Source organism: Cetorhinus maximus, chromosome 9, assembly GCF_964194155.1.
Source record: "Cetorhinus maximus chromosome 9, sCetMax3.hap1.1, whole genome shotgun sequence".
In the NCBI taxonomy this organism is placed as follows: Eukaryota; Metazoa; Chordata; class Chondrichthyes; order Lamniformes; family Cetorhinidae; genus Cetorhinus; species Cetorhinus maximus.
In genome coordinates, this window is record NC_135887.1 from 109,260,713 (window position 1) to 109,285,902 (window position 25,190).

The 25,190-nt window shown below is 44.4% G+C and overlaps 2 protein-coding genes across 6 annotated transcripts in view; one reads left to right on the plus strand and one right to left on the minus strand.

Annotated features, from left to right (window-relative positions):
- The window catches only part of LOC144684903 (NAD-dependent protein deacetylase sirtuin-3-like), a 35,516-nt gene extending 31,793 nt beyond the window's left edge, over window positions 1–3,723 (plus strand). For all 4 annotated transcript variants that reach the window (XM_078549307.1, XM_078549304.1, XM_078549305.1 and 1 more), the window contains 3 exons: window positions 138–350; window positions 1,914–2,025; window positions 3,223–3,723. In XM_078549307.1, coding sequence (XP_078405433.1) covers window positions 138–350; window positions 1,914–1,946 — 246 coding nt within the window. In that variant the 3' untranslated portion in view covers window positions 1,947–2,025; window positions 3,223–3,723. The remainder of the gene's footprint in view (window positions 1–137; window positions 351–1,913; window positions 2,026–3,222) is intronic.
- Window positions 3,724–12,315: 8,592 nt separating this feature from the next.
- The window catches only part of ric8a (RIC8 guanine nucleotide exchange factor A), a 54,635-nt gene continuing 41,760 nt past the window's right edge, over window positions 12,316–25,190 (minus strand). Inside the window, exons 7-11 of one of the 2 annotated variants that reach the window (XM_078549309.1) lie at window positions 24,779–24,923; window positions 23,252–23,396; window positions 20,694–20,813; window positions 19,579–19,732; window positions 12,316–12,462 (exon numbers count right to left, since the gene is read on the minus strand). In XM_078549309.1, coding sequence (XP_078405435.1) covers window positions 19,612–19,732; window positions 20,694–20,813; window positions 23,252–23,396; window positions 24,779–24,923 — 531 coding nt within the window. In that variant the 3' untranslated portion in view covers window positions 12,316–12,462; window positions 19,579–19,611. Of the gene's footprint in view, window positions 12,463–19,346; window positions 19,733–20,693; window positions 20,814–23,251; window positions 23,397–24,778; window positions 24,924–25,190 lie in introns of those variants that run through there. The other variant, XM_078549311.1, reaches the window with a different exon arrangement.

Here is a 25,190-nt window from a genome sequence, read left to right on the forward strand (position 1 = left end):
GGGTGATGTATCAGAGGTGTGAGTGAGGATTGAGGGTGTAAGGAGTGAGTGGTTTTGAGTGAGGGTTTAGCAGGGAGCTGGGAGTGATAATTGAAGCAGGTTGGATTTGTTGATCATTTACACTGGTAATCTTTCAGGTGGAGCCGTTTGCAAGTTTGTCAGAGACGGTGAGGAAATCTGTGCCTCGAGTCCTCTTCAACCAGGATTTGGTGGGATCAGTCACTCGGAATCCACTGAGGGTCAATGATGTTGTGGAGTTGGGGGATATTGTCGGGGGAGTGAAGAAATTTTCCAAGATGTTGGGATGGAACGAGGAAATTAACGACCTGCTTGCCAGGGAGCACGCAAAGGTACCAGCCCATTGTCCAATCACAAACAGTGATACTGACGCATTATCCAATCACAAACATCAGTATATATCCATTGTCCAATTATAAACAGTGGTACAGACTTATTTTCCAATCACAAAGTGATACAGACCTATTATCTAATCACAAAAAGCGGTACAAACTTATTGTCCAATCATAAGCAGCAGGACAGATCCATTGTCCAATAATAAACTCCGACATAGACCCATTGTCCAATCCTAGAGAGTGAGGCACATCTAGGGGGCAGAGGGAGCAGGAGACCCCTCAGGGTGACGCAAAAAGGAATCTGACCCATTTACTCAGGGTAGTGTCTTAGGCCCAACCATCTTCAGCTGCTTCATCAATGACCGACCTTCCATCATAAGGTCAGAAGTGGGGATGTTTGCTGAAGATTGCACAATGTTCAGCATCATTTGCAACTCCTCAGATACTGAAGCAGTCCATGTCCAAATGCAGCAAGACCTAAAGGACATAGTTGCTAGTCTGGGTCTGTGGCAGGTGATGAGGGAATCAACAAGAGGGAAAAACATACTTGACCTCATCCTCACCAACCTGCCTGCTGCAGATGCATGTGTCCATGACAGTATCGGTAGGAGTGACCACCACACAGTCACTGTGGAGACGAAGTCCCATCTTCACACTGGGGATATCCTCCATCGTGTTGCGTGGCACTACCACTATGCTAAATGGGTTAGATTTTGAACAGATCAAGCAACTCAAGACTGGGCATCAGCAGCAGCAGAATTGTACTCGAACACAATCTGTAACCTCATGGCCTGGCATATCCTCCACTCTACCACTACCATCAAGCCAGGGGATCAACCCTGGTTCAATGAAGAGTGCTGGAGGGCATGCCAGGAGCAGCATCAGGCATACCTAAAAATGAAGTGTCAACCTGGTGAAGCTATAACACAGTACTTGCGTGCCAGATAGCATTAGCAGCAAATGATAGACAAAGCTAAGCGATCCCACAACCAACAGATCAGATCTAAGCTCTGCAGTCCTGCCACATCCAGTCGTGAACGGTGGTGGACAATTAAACAACTCACTGGAGGAGGAGGCTCCAAAAATATCCCCATCCTCAATGATGGGGGAGCCTAGCACATCAGTGCAACAGATAAGGCTGAAGAATTTGCAACAATTTTCAGCCAGAGGTGCCAAGTGGATGATCCATCTCGGCCTCCTCCGGAGGTTCCCAGCATCATAGATGCCAGTCTTCAACCAATTTAATTCACTCCAGTTAATATCAAGAAATGGCTGAAGGCACTGGATAGTGCAAAAGCTCTGGGCCCTGACAATATTCCGGCAATAGTACTGATGACTTGTGCTCCAGAGCTTGCTGTGCCCCTAGCCAAGCTGTTCCAGTACAGCTACAACACTGGCATCTACCTCGGGCTGCAGACGGACATCGGGTGCAGACGAACACAGGGCGCACACGGACATCGGGTGCAGACAGACAGAGAGTGCAGGTGGACATGGAGCACAGAGAAACATGGGATGCAGACATTGATTGATTGTGTTTATAATCTTGCTTTGTCTCCACAGTTGGAAAGGGATAACATTGAGCGTTCAAAGTGAGCTGATGTCCTGTGAACTAGATTCTCTCGCAACATGTTTGAAATAAAATATTCCTGGAATTTTGAAGCTCTTATTATGAGTGAGTAATCATAATTTGGAAAAACAAAAGATATTTTTAGATTTCACACCACTCTTTGGAAAACATTTACAATCTGGGTTTTATAGATGATATTGGCTGGCTCTCACTGGAATAAGGGGTCATGAACCCTGTCGGTGATGCCCCTCTCCCACCGGGGCAAATAAGGTTTGGAGGTAAGGGGTTGTAAATGCAGTTGTGGTACAGATTAACTATGATCAGTTTGAACGGTGCAGCAGACTCGAGGGGCTGAATAGTCCCCTGTTCCTATGTCAGGAACTCTTGGATATCAGTAGACTTTCTATTGAATTATTGGCCAAGGGCAACAGGTATGGATCAAGTACTGATAATGGGGCAAGTACATATACTGGGACAATTACAGATAATGGTGCAAGAGCTTTTAATGGGACAAGTACTGATAATGGGGCAAGTACAGATACTGGGGAAAATACTTTTAATGGGGCAAATACAGTTAATACTGGTCACAATACTCCAGTTAAGGCCCAACAATGCTTTATAAAGGTTCACTATAACTTCCTTGCTTTGGTACTCTATCCGTCTATTGATGAAGCCCAGGATCCCGTATGCCTTATTAACCGCTTTCTCAATCTGCCCTGCCATCTTCAACAATTTGTCTACAATACACCCCCAGGTCTCTCCACTCCTGCACACCACCTTTAGAATTTTGCCCTTTATTTGATATTTCCTCTGCTCAATCTTCATTCCAAAATGTGTCGCTTCACACTCCTCTACATTAAATTCACCTGCCACCTGTCTGCCCATTCCACCAGCCTTCTATTTCCTCTTGAAATCTGCCACCTTGAAGTCTATCACTATGCCCCTCACTGTTCACAATACTTCCAAATTTTGCATCATCTGCAAAAAAAGACTCTTGCTCAGTTTGTGTGTGTGGTTGGGGGAGGTCGGGGGGTGGGGGGTAGCTTTAACTCTTGCTCAGTATATTTGCCTGCACACTTGGAGAGGTCCAATAAAGGGACAGGTCCAGATTTTTATAGCTGTTGTTAGATTGCCAAGGTCACTCAGAGGGTAATTGTAATGACAGGTAAATTTCAGGCTCCGGGTTAATGATGGACTTGCCTCCAGAGCAGAGTGATACCTGAGACATGTAGGCATGTGAGATACTAAACTCTTTCATATTTAATGGTAGATTTTAATTATTTTTCTCAATTTTCTTTCTAGATTCAGCTTCTCTCCACAAAACAAATCTGGAAATTGTCACGTCATAAACGCAGCAGAGATTTGACTGAAACCCTTCAGTCTTGGCTGAACAGTTTATAAGTTTCAGGCCAAGACCAGCGAGGCATGAAGTGACTCCATGGGACCCAGATCTTTCTCTCATATTTTAACCTCAAATCAAATTGCAAATGAAAACAAAATGTGTAAAATAAATAATCAGATTCCATCTAATCAGGTCACGATGACTGTGAATGAATTTTGAGATATTGGACTAATTTTCTGACGTACTTCTGATGTAGTTCTCAGAATAGCTTGAACCTGACCCATTCTCCCAAAGTAGGATGACAAGCTCTTTATCAATAGGTTTTAAACTTGGCATCCAAGCTCTGTGAGGGGATTCCAGGAAGTTCCTAGTCTCTGTCCAGCTGTCCTCAGACACGACTTTCCACAAATTGTTCCTGCATTCTCATAATAAACATTTTCTGTGAAGAGTCTCAATGCTAACTTAGTTTAATACCATATTTTCATGGTATCTGTACAGGGGATCCACAGAAGTGTGTCAGTATTAACAGGGAGTGCCTGGGTGTGTACCAGTGTTAACAGGCGGTCCCTGGATGTGTGCAGTGTTTACAGAGGTTTCCCAGGAGTGTGTCAGCAGTTACTGGGGCTTTCAGGGATAGTGTCAGTATTTACAGGAATGTGTCAGTATTAACAGGGGCACAAAGGAATGTCAGTATTAACAGGGACTCTATGGGTGTGTGTCAGTAGTATCCGAGGGTTTCAGGGGGACTGTCAGTATTTACAGGGAGTATGTCAGCATTAAGAAGTAGTCCCTGGGTGTGTGCAGTGTTTACAAGGGTTCCCCGTGAGTGTGTCACCAGTTACCGGGGGTTCCGAGGAGAGTGTCAGTATTTACAGGGAGTTTGTCAGTATTAGTAGGGGTTCCCTGCCAATGTGTTAGCAGATTCTGGGAGTATGTCAGTATTAACAGGCAGTGTCTGGGTGTGTGCAGTGTTTGAGGGTTCCCTGAAGTTCGCTGTGTCTACAAAGGATCTCCAAGGACGTGGACAGGATTGCACATGGGGAAATAGGAAAAGGAGGAAACATTTCAGCCGCTCGAGCCTGTTCTGCCAATTCATGGCTGATCTGTACCTTAATGTTCCTAATGCTCCATATCCTTCAATAACCTTACTCAACAAAAGTCTATTGGTCTCAATCTTGTAATTTGCAATTGACACCAGACCTGAACAATTTTTTTGTGGAGGGGAGTTTCCCAGATTTCTACTATGCCTTGTGTGAAAAATGATTCCTGACATCACCTCTGAATGGCCTAGCTCCAATTTTAAAGTGAAGCCCCCCCATTCTGGCACGACCCCTGCCTTCCACCCACTGCACCCCCCCCCCCGAGAAAATAGTTTATCTGTAACAACATTATTCAATGTTTTTAACATTTTAAACACCTTAATAAGATTATCCCTCAATGTACTGAACTCGAGGGAACACAAGCCTAGTCTCTGCAAAGACAACATTTAACTCTGCTGAATCTGTACTGCACCCCTTCCAAGGCTAATATCCTTCCAGAAGTGGAGCGCCCAGAACTGAAAGTAGTTTACCCCAGATGTGAATAGTTATTCAAGATAAGGTCTGACCTGGGCTTCCACCCCTTTGTAATTTAGCCTTTTTGACCGCTTTTTATGTACATCCACTAGTTTTTACTGATTCCTGTGCACGGATCCCTAAATCTCTCTGCTCCTCTACAGTTCCTAGCTTCTCACTATTTAGGAACTATTCTGATTTGTCTTTCTCAAATACAAAGCGAATGACCTCACACTTGCCATTATTGAACTCTATGTACAGTACAGAAACAGGCCATTTGGCCCAACTGGTCTGTGACAGCATTCTCCCACCCCTCTTCATCTCACCCTATTAGCATATCCTTCTATTCCTTTCTCCCTTGCCTGTTTATCTATCTTCCCCTTAAACGCATCCATGATTGAGAGGGTTGATGAGTCTATTCCAGTCGGTGTTGTGAATATGAACATTCAAAAAGCATTTGACAAAGTATCACATAGTGGTCTTGTTAGCAAAGTTAATGCTCATGGGATTAAAGGGGCAGTGGCAATGTGTATACAGAACTGGCCAAGACAGAAAGCAGAGAGTAGTGAATGGTTGTCTTTCAGACTGGAGAGAAATATATAGTGTTTTTTCCCAGTAGTCGATGTTGGGACTAATGCTCTTTTTGATATATATCTTTTTGATATAACCACTTGGATTTGGGTATACAGGGTATGACTTCAAACATTGCAGATGACACAAAAACTCTGAAATGTAGTTTGTTACATTATTGTTTACCAACTTTATTGATCAGTGCTTCTCAGTAAAAATACTTTCAGGTGCTGGTGTTCCCATGTGCCTGCTGCCCTTGTCCTTCTAGATGGTAGAGGTTTTGAGTGTGGAAGGTGCCATCTGAAGAGGCTTGGTGAGTTCCTGCAATGCATCTTGAAGATGGTACACACTGCTGCCACTGTGTGTTGGCGGCGGAGGCAGTGAATGTTTGTGGATGAAGTGCCAATCAAGCGGGCTGCTTTGTCTTGGATGGTGTCAAGCTTCTTGAGTGTTGTTGGAGCTGCACTCATCCAGGCAAGTGGAGACAGAAAGCAGAGAGTAGTGAATGGTTGTGTTCCATCACATTCCTGACTTGTGCCTTGTAGATGGTGGACAGGCTTTGGGGAGTCAGGAGGTGAGTTACTCACCTCAGGATTCATAGCCTTTGACTTGCTCTTGTAGCCACAGTATTTATACGGCTAGTCCAGTTCAGTTCTGGTCGATGGTAACCCCCAGGATGTTGATATGGTGAAAAGTTCAGACCTCCAATCAACACACAAACATACGCATTAGGAGCAGGAGTAGGCCACTCGGCCCCTGAAGCCTGCTCCACCATTCAATAACATCATGGCTGATCTGATTGTAACCTCAACTCCACATTCCTGCCTACCCCCAATAACCTTTCACCACCCCCACCACTCCCGCAGCTTATCAAGAATCTATCTACCTCTGCCTTGAAAATATTCAAAGGCTCTGCTTCCACCACCTTTTGAAGAAGAGAGTTCCAAAGACTCACGACCCACCGAGAGAAGAAAATTCTCATCTTCGTAAATGGGCAATTCCTTATTTTTAAAACAGTAACCCCTAGTTCTAGATTCTCCCACAAAAGGAAATATCCTTTCCACATCCACTCGGTCAAGTCCCCTCAGGATCTTATATGTTTCAATTAGGTCACCTCTTATTCTTCTAAACTCCAGCAGATACAAGCCTAGCCGGTCCAACCTTTCCTCATAAGATAACCCACCCATTCCAAGTATTAGTCTAGTAAACCTTCTCTGAACTGCTACCAACACATTTACATCCTTCCTTAAATAAGGAGACCATTACTGTACACAGTATTCCAGATGTGGTCTCACCAATGCCTTGTATAACTGAAGCATAACCTCCCTACTTTTGAATTCAATTCCCTTCGCAATAAAAAATAACACTCTATAGCTTTTCTAACTACTTGCTGTCTCTGCATATTAACCTTTTGAGATTCATGTACTAGGACACCTAGATCCCTCTGGATCTCAGAGCTCTACAATCTCTCACCATTTAGATAATAAGCTTTTTTATTCTTCCTGCCAAAATGGACAAAATCACATTTTCCCACATTATACTCCATTTGCCAGATTTTTGCCCACTCAACCTATTTATATCCCTTTGTAGCCTCCTTATGTGCTCTTCACATCTTACTTTCCAACCTATTTTTGTATTATCAGCAAACTTAGCAACCAAATCTTTGGTCCTTTTATCCAAGTCATTGATAGAAATTGTAAAAAGTTGAGGACCCAGCACTGATCGCTGTGGCACACCACTTGTTACATCTTGCCAACCAGAAAATGACCCATTTATGCTTACTCTGTTTTCTGTTAGCTTGCCAATCTCCTATCCATCCAATATCTTGCCCCCTGTACCATGAGCTTTCATTTTCTGCAATTATCTTTGATATGGCACCTTATGAAATGCCTTCTGGAAATCTAAGCACAACACATGTTACTTCTTCAAAGAACTCCAATAAATTGATTAGACATGATATCCCTTTCACAAAAGTATGTTGACTCTGCCTGATTACCTTGAATTTTTCCAAGTGCCCTGTTATAATGTCATTAATAATAGCTTCTAACATTTTCCCAATGACAGATGTTAGGCTAATTGGCCTGTATTTTCCTGCTTTCTGTCTCCCTCCCTTTTTGAATAAAGGAGTTGCATTCACTATTTTCCAATCTAATGGGACCTTCCCTGAATCTAGGGAATTTTTAAAAATTAAAATCAACACATCAACTATCTCATTAACCACTTCTTTTAAGACCCTAGGATGAAGTCCATCAGGATCCAGAGACTTGTCAGTCCGCAGCTCCAACAATTTGCTCAGTACCACTTCGTTGGTGATTATAATTTTCTTGGGTTCCTCCCTCCATTCCATTTCCTGATTTACAGCTATTTTCTGGGCTGTGACTTGTATCCTCTAGAGTGAAGACTGATGCAAAACACCGTTCAATTCATCTGTCATCTCCTAACTTTCCATTAATTCCCCAGACTCACTTTCTATAGGACCAATGCTGACTTTGTTAACTCTCCTTTTTTAAATAGCTATAGAAACTCTTACTACTTTTTAAATATTTTAGCTAGCTTTCTATCGTACTCTAATTTTTCCCTCCTTACTAAGCTTTTAGTCATTCTTTGCTGTTTTTATATTCTGTCCAATCATCTGATCTGCCACCCATCTTTGTGCAATTATATGCTTTTTCTTTAAATTTGATACTATCTTTAACTTTTTTAGTTAGCCATGGGTGGTGGGTCCTCCCCTTGGAATTTTTCTTTCTCGTTGGAATGTATCTATTTTGTGTATTCTGGAATATTGCCTCAAATGTCTGCCACTGCATCTATTGACCTATCCCTTAACCTAAATTGTCAGTTCACTTTTGCTAGCTCTGCTTTCATCCCCACATAATTGCCGTTATTTAAGTTTAAAATATTAGTCTTAGATCCACTTTTCTCTCCTTCAAACTGAATATTAAAGTCAGTCATATTGTGATAGCTGCTCCTTAGGGCCATCTGCACTATGAGATCATTAATTAATGCTATCTCATTGCACAATATCAGGTCTAGTATAGCCTGCTCTCTGCTTGGTGCCAGTTTGCACTGTCCTAAGATACTATCCTGAAAACATCCTATGAATTCCTCAGATAAAAGCAAAATACTGCAGATGCTGGAAATCTGAAACAAGCAGAAAATGCTGGAAAAACTGAACAGGTCTAACAGCATCTGTGGAGAGAAAACGAGTTAATGTTTCGAGTCCGTATGACTCTTCTTCGGAGCTAAAGAGAAGTAAAAATGTGATGAAATTTATACTATTTAAGGGGGTGTGGAGCAGGTGAAGCTGGATAAAAGGCCAGCGATAGATGGGGGCAAAGGAGAGATTGCCAAATATGTCATGAACAAAAGGACAAAGGGGTACAAATGGTAGTGGCACTAGCTAAAGGAGGTGCTGATGGTGGCATTAAGGTCAGAGAGCAGAATGTGGTAATGGCAGGACTAGGGTAAGCACTCTGAAAAGAACAACATGAACAAGTGACAGATGGCCCTTATGGGGGTGGGGTGGGGGGAGGGGACAGTGCTGGGAAAGAAGATAGAAAATAGGATAAAAGGTGAGGATAAAACAATGAATGAAAATAAATAAAAATAAGGATAAAAAATAAAAAAGAATATTGAAAAAAGGGGTGAGGATGGAGGAGAGTGTTCATGGTCTGAAGTTTACAACTTCAGATCATGAACTCTCTCCTCCATCCTCACCCCTTTCTTTATCTCCTTTTTCCAATATTCATTTCAATTTTTAAAATTTTTATCCACTTATTTTTAATTATTTTCATTCATCGTTTTATCCCCTTTTATTCTATTTTCTATCTTTTCTCCTACAACCGTCCCCTTCCCCCCCCCACCCCCATATGGGCCATGTCAGTTGTTCATGTTGTTCTTTCCAGAGTGCTTACCTTTGTCCTGCTATTACCACATTCTGCTCTCTGACCATAATACCACCATCAGCACCCCCTTTAGCTAGTACCACTACCATTAACAACCCTTTTTGCTTATGTTTATGACATCTTTGGCAATCTCTTCTTTGCCCCCATCTATCGCTGGCCTTCTATCCAGCTTCAACCTGCTCCAACGCCCCCCCCCGCCCCCAACCTTTAAACAGTATAAATTTCATCACATTTTTACTTCTCTTTAGCTCCGAAGAAGAATGATAAGGACGCAAAACATTAACTCTGTTTTTCTCTCCACAGGTGTTGTTAGACCTGCTGAATTTTTCCAGCATTTTCTGTTTGTGTTGTCTACAAATTCCTGATCTAGGTTATCTTTGCCTGTCTGATTTTCCAAGTCTATATTTAGATTAAAATCCCCCATGACGTACCTTTCTGACAAGCTCCCATTATTTCTTCCTTTATCCTCTGTCCTACTGTGTAGTTACTATTCAGGGGGTCTGTATACCACTCCCACAAGTGACTTCTTGCCTTTATCATTTCTCATCTCTACCCAAACTGCTTCTACATCCTTGTTTCCTGAACTTAGGTCATCCTTCCATTATTAATTAACAGAGCTAAAGCTTTACTTTTTACTAACTTCTTATCCTTCCTAAATATCATGTACCCTTCAATATTCAGGTCCCAATCTATGTCACCTGCAGCCATATCTCTAAGGGCTTCAGATCATACTTTTTTTTTTGCTCTATCTGTTCATCTGTTTTGATGCTACGCGTTTAGATACAGAGCCTTTAGTTTTGTCCTTTTATTATTTTTGTAACCTCTAGCTTTATCTGCTGATTTGTACTCTCTATCCCTTCCTGTCACAGTCTATTTATCCTTTCCTATATTAATACCTTTCTCTCTTGCCTTGTCTCTACTCTTTGATTTACCATATCTTCCAAAATTTGATCCCTTGCTCCCACTATTTAGTTTAAAACCCTCTCTACTTCTCTAGTTATGTGACTTGCAAGAAAACTGGTCCCAGCATAGTTCAGTTGTAGACCGTCCCAAAGGTACAGCCCCCACTTTCCCCATAACTGGTTCCAGTGTTCCATGAACTGGAAACCACTTCTTCCATACCAGTCTTTGAGCCGCACATTCATATCTCTAATATTATTTACCCTCAGCCAATTTGCACATGACTCAGGTATTTATCCGGAGATTATTACCTTTGAGGTTCTGCTTTTTAATTTAGTGCCTAGCACCTCATACTCTGTATGCAGAACCTCTTTCCTACTTTTACCTCTTTCCTACTTTTACCTCTGCTGTTGGTACTTACCTGGATTCTCCCTCTCCCACTGCAAATTGCTTTCTGGCCCTGAACAGATATCCCAAACCCTGGCACCAGGCAGGCAATACAGACATCTAGACTCATACTCTCGACTGCAGAGAACAGTATCTATCCCCGACTATACTGTTTCATATCACTATTCCTCTTTGCTCCCCCCACTTGAATGGCATCCTTCACCATGGTATTATGGTCAGTCAATTCATCTGCCTTGCAGTCCTTCTCATCCACACAGATAGCAAGCACCTGTTGGACAAAGTCAGGGATTGAAGCTCCTCCATCACTACATGCTGGTCCACTTACCTGTCTGACTTCAGTCACATCCTTCTGTCCCTGACCATTGACCTACTCTAAAGTTCCATCTCAGGGGAGTGATTGCCTTCTGGAACAAAGTGTCCAGGTAACTCTCCCCATCCCTGATTCCCCATAATGTATACACCTCAGACTCCAGCTCTGCAACTTTGAGCCGAAGTTGCTTAAGCTGCAGATACTTTCTGCAGATATGGTTGTCTGGGATTCAAGAGATTCCCACATGCTGCAGTCACGGCACACCACCAACCCTGCCATTTCTGTCCAACCATATTTACTTAATTAGCCAATTAGTAAATAGTTTATATAGATGTCTCTCCCCCAACTTGGAGACAAGGAACAAAACTCACTAACCACCGGAGGCTGAACAAAAGGAGCACCTCTATGCCCCTCTGCACTGAATTCCCACTTGAACCAAATTACTAACTTCTCACTCAATCTACGTCTCGCTCAGGCTAGTCTGATGTCCACCTGCCCCTTTCAGATGCGGGAAGGGAAGGTATTTTGCTTCACCCCTCTTCCCCAACAAAGGAAAATGAGGGGTCTCTCCCCCAACTCCAGGAAGGTGAGGGGTCTCTCCCCCAACTCCAGGAAGGCGAGGGGTCTCTCCCCCAACTCCAGGAAGGCGAGGGGTCTCTCCCCCAACTCCAGGAAGGCGAGGGATCTCTCCCCCAACTCCAGGAAGGCAAGGGGTCTCTCCCCCAACTCCAGGAAGGTGGGGGGTCTCTCCCCCAACTCCAGGAAGGTTGGGGGGTGTCTCTCCCCCAACTCCAGGAAGGTGGGGGGGTGTCTCTCCCCCAACTCCAGGAAGGTGAGGGGTCGCTCCCCCAACTCCAGGAAGGTGAGGGGTCTCTCCCCCAACTCCAGGAAGGTGAGGGGTCTCTCCCCCAACTCCAGGAAGGTGAGGGGTCTCTCCCCCAAGTCCAGGAAGGTGGGGGGGGGGTCTCTCCCCCAAGTCCAGGAAGGTGGCGGGGGGGTCTCTCCCCCAACTCCAGGAAGGTGAGGGGTCTCTGCCCCAAGTCCAGGAAGGTGAGGGGTCTCTCCCCCAACTCCAGGAAGGTGGGGGGTCTCTCCCCCAACTCCAGGTGGGTGGGGGGGGGGGGGGGGTCTGTCCCCCAACTCCAGGATGGTGAGGGCTTTCTCACCAACTTGGGGAAGGGGAGGAATCCCCACTTCCCAAAACATGGGAAGTTGAGGGCTCTCTCTGCCTCCACCCTCCTCAGGAAGTGCGGGGTTTCCTTCCCACCTCCAATCACTCAATTACCGTTTTGTACATTTTTCACTTTCATAAATGATAAAAGTCAAGTCTTCTACGTTTGTGCTTAAGATTCTTTACCTAAATACCTGTTGTACATATAAGAAGCAAGAACACACCAGAGGCAGGTCTCATTTCATTGTTCTATTTATTATATTAAAAATTGATCCAAACCTCTATTTTTTCCGTTGAATGGGGAACAAACCCGTGAACAATTCACAGTCTGACAGATAAAAATGTTTCTGTTATGGATGTGCCCTCTGTAGTTCATCAAAAGTGTTCCCGGAAACAATGTATCAGAGCAAACAAAACTGGATGTGACTCCACATTAGGGTCAGGTTCAGGATCAGAGTCAGCTGGATTAGATGGTCAGACATGGTCAGATTCATAGGTCAGCTGGGGTCAGTGTTAGGGTCAGATTCATGTTCAGGGTCAGTTGGGGTCAGGGAGGATCAGTTTTAAAGTTAAATTATCTAATGCTGCAATAACTTTACATAAAAATAATGTTTTTTTTAAACCTCTGGGCAGTTGATTTGAAATACAACACTAAATATGTAAAAAATGGTAATGATCCAGAGGTATAACAAACATTCAATTCTAACTATCTTGAAACCAACAGATATAAACCTTCGTTTGTCACAGAAGCAGTCCCATTTTTTGTTAATAACACTTAGCAAGTGGGTTGATGTTAAACCTGTTGATTTATTACATTTAGAATAACCAGTAGATTACTCATGAGAGTGGCCAATCACCAGGACTAGGTATAGAAACAGAAAATGCTGGAAATAATCTGCAGGTCAGACAGCATCTGTGCAGCGGGATAGTCCACTGAGGTGCTGTTTAATTGCAGAGTATTTGCAGAATTTTCTGTCTATAGTTCAGATTTCCAGCTTCCTCAATAATTTGTAGTCTGCATCAGGACCAGAGATGGACTTTGTGATTCACTGCCATATCCTCTCTTTTTAGATTCCATTTGCTTTTTCTTGGCTTTACCTACCTGTGGTGCCCTTTTACTGACCTGCATCATCTCACTAAGGTCAATGTTCTGTTTAAAGCCTCACATTTTAATGTGTATTTCTTTAATTTCCCACGTTTCTACCTTGAACTGCTTCTGCCCCACTGCCTGTCCATCCTGCCAGCCTCCTGTCCCCACTGTCATTAGCAAGTTTTTGGCCATTATTCACTCAATTTTGAAGACTGTTGTGAGCAGCTGCCTGTTGGACTGAGGGCGTGTGGGGTGAGCAGCTGCCTGTTGGGCTGAGGATGTGTGGAGTAAGCAGCTGCCTGTGAGGCTGAGAGTGTGTGGAGTGAGCAGCTGCCTGTGAGGCTGAGAGTGTGTGGAGTGAGCAGCTGCCTGTGAGGCTGAGAGTGTGTGGAGTGAGCTGCTGCCTGTGAGGCTGAGAGTGTGTGGAGTGAGCTGCTGCCTGTTGGGCTGAGGAGGTGTGGAGTAAGCAGCTGCCTGTGAGGCTGAGAGTGTGTGGAGTGAGCTGCTGCCTGTGAGGCTGAGAGTGTGTGGAGTGAGCTGCTGCCTGTGAGGCTGAGAGTGTGTGGAGTGAGCTGCTGCCTGTGAGGCTGAGTGTGTGTGGAGTGAGCAGCTGCCTGTGAGGCTGAGAGTGTGTGGAGTGAGCAGCTGCCTGTGAGGCTGAGAGTGTGTGGAGTGAGCAGCTGCCTGTGAGGCTGAGAGTGTGTGAAGTGAGCAGCTGCCTGTGAGGCTGAGGGCGTGTGGAGTGAGCAGCTGCCTGTGAGGCTGAGGGCATGTGAAGTGAGCAGCTGCCTGTGAGGCTGAGGGCGTGTGGAGTGAGCAGCTGCTTATGAGGCTGAGGGCGTGTGGAGGGAGCAGCTGCCTGTGAGGCTGAGTGTGTGTGGAGTGAGCAGCTGCCTGTGAGGCTGAGGGTGTGTGGAGTGAGCAGCTGCCTGTGAGGCTGAGGGCGTGTGGAGTGAGCAGCTGCCTGTGAGGCTGAGGGTGTCTGGAGTGAGCAGCTGCCTGTGAGGCTGAGGGTGTGTGGAGTGAGCTGCTGCCTGTGGAGCTGAGGATGTGTGGAGTGAGCTGCTGCCTGTGAGGCTGAGGGCGTGTGGAGTGAGCTGCTGCCTGTGAGGCTGAGAGTGTGTGGAGTGAGCAGCTGCCTGTGAGGCTGATTGTGTGTGAAGTGAGCATCTGCCTGTGAGGCTGAGTGTGTGTGGAGTGAGCAGCTGCCTGTGAGGCTGAGGGCGTGTGGAGTGAGCTGCTGCCTGTGAGGCTGATTGTGTGTGGAGTGAGCAGCTGCCTGTGAGGCTGAGGGCGTGTGGAGTGAGCTGCTGCCTGTGAGGCTGATTGTGTGTGGAGTGAGCTGCTGCCTGTGAGGCTGATTGTGTGTGAAGTGAGCATCTGCCTGTGAGGCTGAGGGCATGTGGAGTGAGCTGCTGCCTGTGAGGCTGAGGGCGTGTGGAGTGAGCATCTGCCTGTGAGGCTGAGGATGTGTGGAGTGAGCAGCTGCCTGTGGGGCTGAGGGCGTGTGGAGTGAGCTGCTGCCTGTGGGGCTGAGGGTGTGTGGAGTGAGCTGCTGCCTGTGGGGCTGAGGGCGTGTGGAGTGAGCTGCTACCTGTGAGGCTGAGGGCGTGTGGAGTGAGCAGCTGCCTGTGAGGCTGAGAGTGTGTGGAGTGAGCAGCTGCCTGTGGGGCTGAGGGTGTGTGGAGTGAGCTGCTGCCTGTGGGGCTGAGGGCGTGTGGAGTGAGCTGCTACCTGTGAGGCTGAGGGCGTGTGGAGTGAGCAGCTGCCTGTGAGGCTGAGTGTGTGTGGAGTGAGCAGCTGCCTGTGGGGCTGAGGGTGTGTGGAGTGAGCTGCTGCCTGTGGGGCTGAGGGCGTGTGGAGTGAGCTGCTGCCTGTGGGGTTGAGGGTGTGTGGAGTGAGCTGCTGCCTGTGGGGCTGAGGGCGTGTGGAGTGAGCTGCTACCTGTGAGGCTGAGGGCGTGTGGAGTGAGCAGCTGCCTGTGGGGCTGAGGGCGTGTGGAGTGAGCTTCTACCTGTGAGGCTGAGGGCGTGTGGAGTGAGCAGCTGCCTGTGGGGCTGTGTGGCTTCTTCTGTCTCAATGATGGAAATAGGGGTAAGTCCTGCAGTTAAAAGGCATTCCATGTCTATCAAAGATTGTCTTCACTCGCTGTTCCTCATCTCAGCATCCCTCAGTGACTGGATAGGCCACTTAACCTGTGGGGCACTGTGAACTTTCATCTAGCACTACTGTATCAGGATAGAATTGGGATTTCACATCAAAACACAAAGGTTACACTTGCTCCCAATAAACGCCATCATCTATATGGTGACAGCTTGGGGGTTACAGAATTAACAATTTTTAGGCCATGAACTCAAATCTCATCATACCAATAGAGATGCTGGCTATGGTTTTCCAAAATTCCCTCGATTTTGGAATGGTCCTAGTGGATAGGAAGTTAGTAAATGTAACACTGCTATTCAAGAAAGGAAGGAAAGAAAAAACAGGGAACGACAGGCCAATTTGCTTGATATCAGTAATTGGAGTAGTGCTGGAATCTATTATGAAGGAAACCTTAACAATGGACTTAGAAAAGCATAGCATATAGCATGATTAGAACAAATCAACTAAAGAGAGTTCCTGTTTGACAAATGCATTAGAGTTTTTGAGGATGAAACCAGTAAGGTAGATAAACGGAAATCAGTAGATATGGTAAACTTGGATTTCCAAAAGCATGCAACAAGGTCCCACATAAAAGATTAATACACAAGATGAGGTCTTGTGGAGTTGTGAGTGATATATTAGCATGGATAGAGGTTTGGTTAATGAATAGGAAGCAGAGAGTCAGCATAAGTGGGGCATTTTCAAGTTGGCAGGCTGTAACTAGTGGAGTGCCACAAGGATCAATGCGGGGGCCTCTGCAACTTACAATCTATATTAATGACTTAGGCAAAGGGACAGGGACTAACGTATTTGAGTTTGCTCACGACACAAAGCTAGATGGGAATGCAAGATGTGAGGAGGACATTAAGAGGTTTCAAAGAGATACAGACATGTGAATGAGCAACAAGGTGACAGATGGAATATAATGTGGTGTGAGGTTATTCACTTTGGTCATAAGAATAAAAAAGCAAAATATTTTTAAAAAGGAACAAAATTTGTAAATGTTGATGTTCAGAGAAACTTGGATGCACTTGTACATGGAAGGCAAAAAGTTAGCATGCAGGTACAGCAAGCAATCAAGAAGGCAAATGGGATACTGGCCTTTATTGCAAGGGGTTTGGAGTACACAAATAAATAAGTTTTGTTATAATTGTACATATCTTTGGTGAGACCTGCAATACTGAATGCAATTTTGGTCTCTATACTTGAGGAAGGATATACTTGCATTGGAGGCAGTACAGTAAATGTTCACTAAATTGGTCCCTGGGATGAGAGGGTTGCTCTATGATGAGGCGCTGAGTAAACTGCATCTATATTCTCAATTTTAAAAGAACAAGAGGTGATCTCATTGAAACATACAAGATTCTGAACAGGCATGACAGGGTGGATGCTGAGAGGTTGTTTCCACTGGCTGGTAAATCTAGAACAAGGGGGCACAGTTTCAGGATAAGGACCTGATCATTTAGGATTGAGATGAGGAGAAAATTCTTCATTCAAAGGGCTGTGAATCTTTGGAATTCTATACCCCAGAGGATGTGGATGTTTTATCATTAAGTATAGTTAACTCTGAGATTGACAGGTTTTGGTTTCTCAGGAAATTAGGGGAGTGGATTGGAAAGTGAATTTGAAGCCTAAGATCAGCCATGATTGAATTGAATGGCTGAGCAGGCTTGACGGGCCATGTGATCTACTCCTGCTCCTATTTCTTATGTTCTTACAAAGTTATGAAACTGAACTCAAAAATAAATTTGCTGGATTGTCATTAAAAAACCATTTGCTTTACTAATGTCTTTTAGGGGGAAAAACCTTCTGTCCTTACCCTCCCTGAGTCTGATATGTGACTCCAGACCCACAGCAATGTGGTTGACTCTTAATGTCCAACTCCCTGCATCCCAATATCAAATACAAAAAGGGAAAGGTCTTCATTTACAAAAATCTACGTGGATCTTGGAGAAGTTACTCAGAGAAATGTTACAGGTTTATTAATCCAACCTGAGTCACATGCTTAGTACAGGGGTAGCGTGATGGTGGCGGACAGACAGGCTCAAGGTTCTTGCTATTTATTCCAGAGCAACATAGACCTGATAGAGGTTGATTAAATAATGAAAAGGACTGGATAGCATCCCCGTTGATGGATTATTCCAGTTTCACAAATTGGGGAAGACCAGGAGATGAGAGTTTGAACTGTATAAGATTAAGAATAGACTGGATATCCTTTCCCCAGAGAGTGTGCTGGATGACTTAGGCAAAGGGACAGGGACTAATGTATTTGAGTTTGCTCACGACACAAATGACTCTGCCTTCATGAGGGAGTTGGGCTGCTCCCTGACAGAGAGAAGGTATCTTTATAATGAGCACTCAGTACCTGTGATCGCCTGAACGGAATTTCCATCTCCTGAGAGGGCTGGAGATTAATTTTCCAGAATATTTTTTGTGTTGAATTTTTTAAATCATTGACTGTTTCTGCCTCACCCAGGTTGTTAAATGGCAATGGGCAGGGATGGAGGAGGTGGGCAGCTGGTGCTGGGGTGGGGGGGTAGTTTTTAATCACTATGTTTCAGCTACTCTGGGGCCACTCGATGGACCAGTTGGGATTTCCCTGCCTGTTGATTTCATCTGTCCATGTGTCACCAGAGGCTCTGCAACAGCACAGGTGACGGCCATTTGGCCTCTGGCACCTGTGCTAGCTCATAGCAAGTTCAGTATCCTCCCATTTCCCAAACATCACAATAAAGAGCAATGATTCATTTAAAAAATGCAATAAACTGAGTAATGTCAGCTCAAGAGACCTGGAATTGGAGAAAGTTTGTTCTCCTCATTGATGGGAGAGGGAGGAAGGGGATAGTCCAGGGAGAAGTGGAGGGATAAAGCAGAGGAAATCAATGGGCTTGTCTCATTCAGAGCTTAGAGATTAGCGCTCATTCATCAATGGTGAGGGGGTCGAACTGGATCGACAGCAGGGAGCTTGCACTGGGTCAATGGTGAGGGGCCTCAAATTAGATTGAGGGGCATATGCACGGAGCGAGCAGTACACGTCAGATTGACAGTGCAGAGGGGGGGGTCGCACCAGCTCGATAGCGCAAGGGCCTTGTGACCTTGTACTGGATCAACAGCAGGGGGTCTCACACTGAATCAACAGGGGGAAGGCTTGCAATGGATCAACAGTGGTTGGGGGGAGGGGGGATGGGGTTGGTGTCTCACACCTGATCAACAGCAAGAGAGCTCACACTGGATTGTCAGTGAGGGGTTTGCACCGAGTCGACAGCCATTGGGCTTGCAGTGAATTGACAGCAAAGGACTTGCACTGGATCAACAGCGAGGGAATTCACACTGGATCGACAGCGAGGGTGTTCACACCAAATCAACAGCTAGTGGGCTTGCACTGGATCGACTGTGAGTGTGCTCACACTGGATTGAGAGCTAGGGGACTTGCACTCGATCAACAGCTAGGAGATTGAACTGGATTGATTGCAAGCATGTTCACACTAGATTGACAGCTAAGGGGCTTGCTCTGGATTGACAGCGAGTGAGTTCAGATTGGATTGACCTGGGGGTTGGCTTGCATTGTATCGACAATAGCGGAGGTTGGCGTCTCGCACAGGATCAATAGCGAAAGAGCTCACACTGGATCGGCAGCTAATGGGCTCGCACTGGATCAGCAGCAAAGGGACTCACTGGATCGACTGCGAGCATGTTCACACTCTATCAACAGCTGGGGGCTCGCACTGGATTGACGGCTGGAGAATTGCACTGTATCGACAGTGAGGGGCTCACACTGGATTGACAGCAAAGTGACTGCACTGGATCCACAGCAAATGGCGCACACAGGATTCAAGTGAAGGAGCTAACAACGGATCCAGAGTGAAGGGCTCACACTGTCACAGACAATTCTAGCGTGTGTTGCCACAGCCTCACTACATTGGCAGCAGAGGTTTCTGATGCTAATGGTGAGGGCCCAGCAGGAATTATTCTTTGCCCAATGTAGATAACTTCTCAATGTTTGTTCTTGCACCTTTAACAAAACAATTATAAATATTCACCATACATAGTGTATTTTTATTGCTCCAATGGAGGAGTCACCTCAGCAGTTTGTTATAAGGGGCTTGATATTTGGAGGCACCTCAGTACTCTGCCAACAAAATATCTTAGGCTTCAGGCCTGTCCATGACTCCCCAGACCATTTACTGGGACAACAGACTACACTAAACTACCTTCCATGTATCTACCAGTGTGGAAACAAACAGTGACAAACTCATCGAGCACTGAGTCACCTCCACAGGCATCCTTGCACTCGGCTGTTTCAGTCTGAATCAGAATCAGAGTCTGACGTCTCTTGCACTTCCACTATGTGCTGCATCATCTCTTCCAAAGGAGCTAGTTTCCCATCTGGGGTCACTCCCATTGGCTGAATTATCTGCTCCCTGTGCATCAAACAAAACAGCATTAATAAAACAGTGATGGTCATAAAGGGAAAACATTTGTGAAGGGAGAACCCAGGAAACCAGCAACTGGTCAGTCAATGCTTCTTTCCTTTTACTCGTTCATTGGATGTGAGGATCACTGGAAAGGCCAGCGTCCTTGGTCCCACCCCAGCATGGTGAAAGGGTAGGGAGGCCCCTCCCACCCCGGGCACGGGCCCCTCCCACCCCGGGCAGGGCACGGTCTCCACCTGGAGCAAGGCTCTCTAATGTTCTCACATTCTAATCTGGGGAGGGTATAATTTGACATCAGGAAACTTAAAAGCAGCAAAGTGACAGCTGGAAATGAATCACAGCCCCTCCATGTTGTAGTCCCACAAACCTGATTTGAAGACAGGAACCTTTTGATTGCTTCATTCAATGAAAGTGCCAAAGGTCAGAATGAAACCAACCCAGAAATCATCAGTTCAAGTCTCACTATATGATATTAACTCAGTGGATCAAATTCCTCTGTGGCTTCTCAAAAGAAGAGAGAGTCTGTTTATTTGAAACATGTTGATGATTGGAATTCTATTCAAATAGGTTGTGCAACTTTTATTCAGAGTTTGTGTCACATTTCTCATTAATATCACTCAGGCCAATTTTGAGTGCTACTTCTTCATTTAGGAACTGTTAAGAATCTGATGTCTATTCATTTCTATTGTTAAGGGAGTAATGAACTTTTATCATACTGAGAAGGGTTGGGTCAGATTTTAAAAAGTACAGAACAGCTTAAAAAAAACTCTATTTGCCACCCACTCTATTGCTCATGTCTCTCTCTGTTTTGGGGTTCAGTAGGTTTTGCTGTTACTGGGCACTTTAATCCCAAGACTGGGTTTAATTTAAATTGTGTAAAATTGCCTGCAGTATTAACACAGACAGATTAACAAAGTGGCTCTAAAGCTCCGTACTTCTTCACTCTTACCTGGAGAGCTTGTCGAACATGTTAAACAGTTTCATGGCTTCATATTCCTTCTGCTCGTCTGTCATTCCATCCATGGGATTCACCGCTCTCTCCTCCACTCGACCCGTCACAGGGTTGATGCTGAAACACATACAGTTCATGAGGGGGAAAATTCAGGGACTTTCTCCCCACAACCCACTAGGATTTGGGAGGAAATCACACACTGGAGGTGCTGTCAGCCCCAGTATCTCACTTCAGGTGAGCCACAATCAGGCTGACTGGTCATGGGCCCAAAACATGTCCTTCCTTAGATAAGGAGACCAAAACTGTACACTGTACTCCAAGTGTGGCCTTACCAATGCTGTATATAATTTCAATAAGACTTCTTTATTCCTATACTCCACTCCCTTTGTAATAAAAGTTAACATACTATTTGTCTTCCTAATTGTTCTCTGTACCTACATGTTAACTTTCTCTGAATCACGTGCAAGGATATCCAGGTGCCTCTGAATACCAACATTTCAGTCTCTCATCATTCAAAAAATATTGCTTTTATATTTTCCTACTAAAGTGGATAACTTCACACTTCCCCATATTAAACCCCATCTGTCATGTTCCTGCCCACTCACCCAACATGTCTATATCCCATTGTGTCCTCCTCAGAGCTTACTTACCCACCTAACTTCGTATCGTCAACAAACTTGCATACATTACACTCAGTCCCCTCATCTAAGTCACTAATACAGACTGTAAATAGCTGGGGCCCAAGAACATTAGTTACAGTCTGCCAACCCCTGAAAATCACCCATTTATTTCTACTCCCTGTTTTCTGTTCATTAACCAATCCGCAAACCATGCTAAAGTATAACATCAATGCCATGAGTCCTCATTTTGTGTAATAACATCTTGTGCGGCACCTTATTGAATGCTTTTTGAAAATCCAATTACACTACATCTACTTGTTTCCCCTTATCCATCCTATCAGTTACATCCTCAAAAAGCTAACATATTTGTCAAACATGCTTTTCCTTTTCTAAATATATATTGACTCTACTTAATCATATTATGATTTTCTAATTGCCCGATTATCACACCCCTAAAATAGATTCTAGCATTTGGCTTCTACTGATTTTAGCTAACTGGCCTATTGTTTCCAATTTTCTCTTTTCCTCCTTTCTTAAATAGTGGGTTGTTTACTACCTTCCAAACCTAGGGAACTGTTCTAGAATTTAAGGCTTCCTGAAAGATCAAACCACTGCCTTCAATATCTCTGCAGCTACCATTTTTAAAACCTAGGATGCAGGTCAACAAGACCAGGGGATCAGATGCCACTTAGTCCCATTGATTTCTCCAGTATTATTTCTCATACTGATTTCTTTAAGTTCCTCATTCTTGCTGGACCTGCAGTTCCCCATTATTTTCTAGTGCTTTTTCTGTTTTCTACCATGAAGATAGATAGAAACTATTTGTTTAATGCCTCTGCCATTTCCTTAATTATTCCCTATTATAATTTCACCTGTCTATCTCTAATGGGCCAAGTTTGCTTTCATTAATTTTTTCCTATTTACGTACCTATAACAACAGACTGTGAACATTTCTGTGTCTCTTGCTAGTCTACTCTTATATTCTCTTTTCTCTCTCCTTGTCAATTTCTTAGTCATCCTTTGCTGAATTCTAAAATTCTTCCAATCCTCAGGTTTATTATTCTTCGCAGCAACATTATAAGCCTCTTCCTTTAACTCCTCTTGTTAGCCAAAGTTAGACAACTTTTTCTGAGAGGTTTTTGTGCCTCAAAGGAATTTATATTTATAGAAAATTGTGTATTAATTCTTTAAATGTTTTTCGTTGCTTGTCCACCATCATATCTTTTGTTCTACTTGTTTAGATTTAAGGCCTTAGTTCCACACTTTACTAAATCACTGAAACTCAAATAACATTCTCCAGAAAGGCTGGCATTTATTCCCAACCCTAGTGGGAATAAACATCCGAACCTCTGATAGAACTTTGCGCCCCAGGTCACTGGGCATTGACAGATAAAGAGAGTAGGAGGAGGGTCTTGGAATTAAGTTAAGTATCCAGTTGTGTTTTCGGCCCGTGCTTATGAATTTAATGAGCTATTTCCAGCCTTCACATCCACGGTATGTTTGATGCCACCCACGTTCTGAAGAATAAACCATAAGAAAACTAAAATATCTCATTCTTGTTTTCAAATTCCATCATAATCCTGCCTCTCCCTATCTCTGTAATCTTCTCCAGCTCTCATAACCCTATGAGACATCTGCATTCCTCTGGCTCTTAAGCATCCTTGATTTTAATCGCTCCATCATTACTGGCTGTGCCTCAAATTGCTTAGGCCTTAAGCTCTAGAATTCACTCCCTACATCTCTCTATTGTTTTCTCTCTCTCCTCCTTTAAGACGTTCCTTAAAACTACTTCTTTGACCAAGCTGTCTCTAACAGCTTCATATGTGACTCGGTATCAAACTCTATCTGATAATCACTCCTGTGAAGCACCTTGGGATGTTTTACATTACAGGTGCTATATAAATGCAAATTGTTAATGCATAAATATTGACTCACTTGGATTTGGCTTCTTTATATTCTTCCGTGTCAGTGTCTTCATCCTCGGAATACATTCCCTCTGATGTCCGGCCTCCCATCAGTCCTCGGGCAGCAAGCAGCCCAGCTGCATTTCCATAGCCAGTGTACTTAACAAACCTTGCCACTAAATGAGAATATAAAGCAGCAGAGAGCAGTTAAAGAGTGAACTCAGACATGAGGTGAGTTAGGAGACACCTCACTGCTGTCTGGCTGTGGCCATTCCCCAACTCCAGCTCTGCTAGCCTGACAGATGGAGTAGCCTGAGCATTATCATGGAAACAGGTCAGCCAGGGAAACATGCAATCCAGCCACTGACCCAAGAGAGGTTGAAGATCGACCTCCGGGCTGGCAACCTGTTCAACAGTCACTTTGCACAACACATTAATTAATAAACCATCATGAAGCCTTTTAATCAAATTCAAACAGGGAAAAATATCAAACATCTATTTGAGTTAAGCTTAAGTGAAATGGATAAAAGAGGATGTTGTGAGCAGTTCTGGCTCAGAAAAATGAGAGGAAGTAATATAAAACAAAGAAAACAATCTAAAGGGGATGCCAGAGCAGAGGAGCCTGTGGGTATATTGAACAAATCACTGAAGGTGGTAGGGCAGGTTGAGAAACCAGTTAATAAATAAAGGCATAGAGTACAAAAGCAAGGAAGTTATGGTGAAGCTTCATAAATCACTGGTTCAGCCTTAACTAGAGTATTGTGTCCAATTCTGGGCACTGCCCATCAGGAAGGATGAAAAGACATTAGAGAGTGGGCAGGAAAATTTACAAGAAAGAATCCAGGGATAAGGGTCTTCAGTTACGATTGGAAAGGTTGGTGAAGCTGTGCTGTTCTCCTTAGAGAAGATCGAAAGGAAATTTGATAAAGGTGTTCAAAATTCTAAGGGGTCTGGAGAGAGTAGATAAGGAGAAACCATTCCAGAGGACACCGACTAAAGGTGAATGGCCAAAAAACCTAAGGTGACATGAGGAAAAACACTTTTACACAGCGAGTAGTTAGGATCTGGAATGCACTGTCTGAGAATCCAATCATGGCTTTCAAAAGGAAAATGAATTGCAAGGCCAAAGGAGCAGTAGGGGGAATGGGACCAGCTGAGTTGCTCTCATAGAGAGCTGGCACAGAAACAATGAGCTGAATCTCTGTGTTGTAACCATTCTATAATACTATAACCCAAGAAATATCTATCAATCTCAGTCTTGAAAGCTCTAATTGACCCCCAGCTATCCACAGCTTTTTGGGGCGAGAGGTCCGGATTTTCAGTACCCTTTGTGTAAAGAAATGCTTCATAACATCACCTCTGAAGGGCCTGGCTCTAATTTTAAGGTTACGTCCCCTTTGTCTGGACTCCTCGACCAGAGGGAATAGTTTCCCTTTATCTGCCTGATCAAATACTTTAATCTTCTTAAACACCTCAATTTGATCATGCTTAATCTTCTATTCTTGTATACCAGCCTAGGAAAGTACATGAGGAAAATCAGAGGCAATGTGACTCTTACCACTTTCCTTACACAGGACAAAGAGGAACTCAGCAGCACAGTGCTTGAGATCCGTATCGATATGAGTCATCAGTCGGACAAGTTTGTTCCGGAGTAAGTTTCCCACCTCAGGTCGTGTTTGTACATCACGAAGCGGAGGGAGGACCTGGAGGGAGTCAAAGCCAATTCCAGCTGTTAAAGCTCAGAGCAAAAATCACACAGGTCTTGCAGTCAGCAACCGAGCCAGAGGGAACAGCAACAGTCAGCAAACACACACATGTAATGCATAACACACACGCCCACACACACACACGCACCACATTCCATGCAAGGTCACATACAACACGGGTCACACACATACATGTCACACGTGCACACACGTACACACACATTCATCTAACACAGTAGAAATTTTTGCATTGAATGACATACA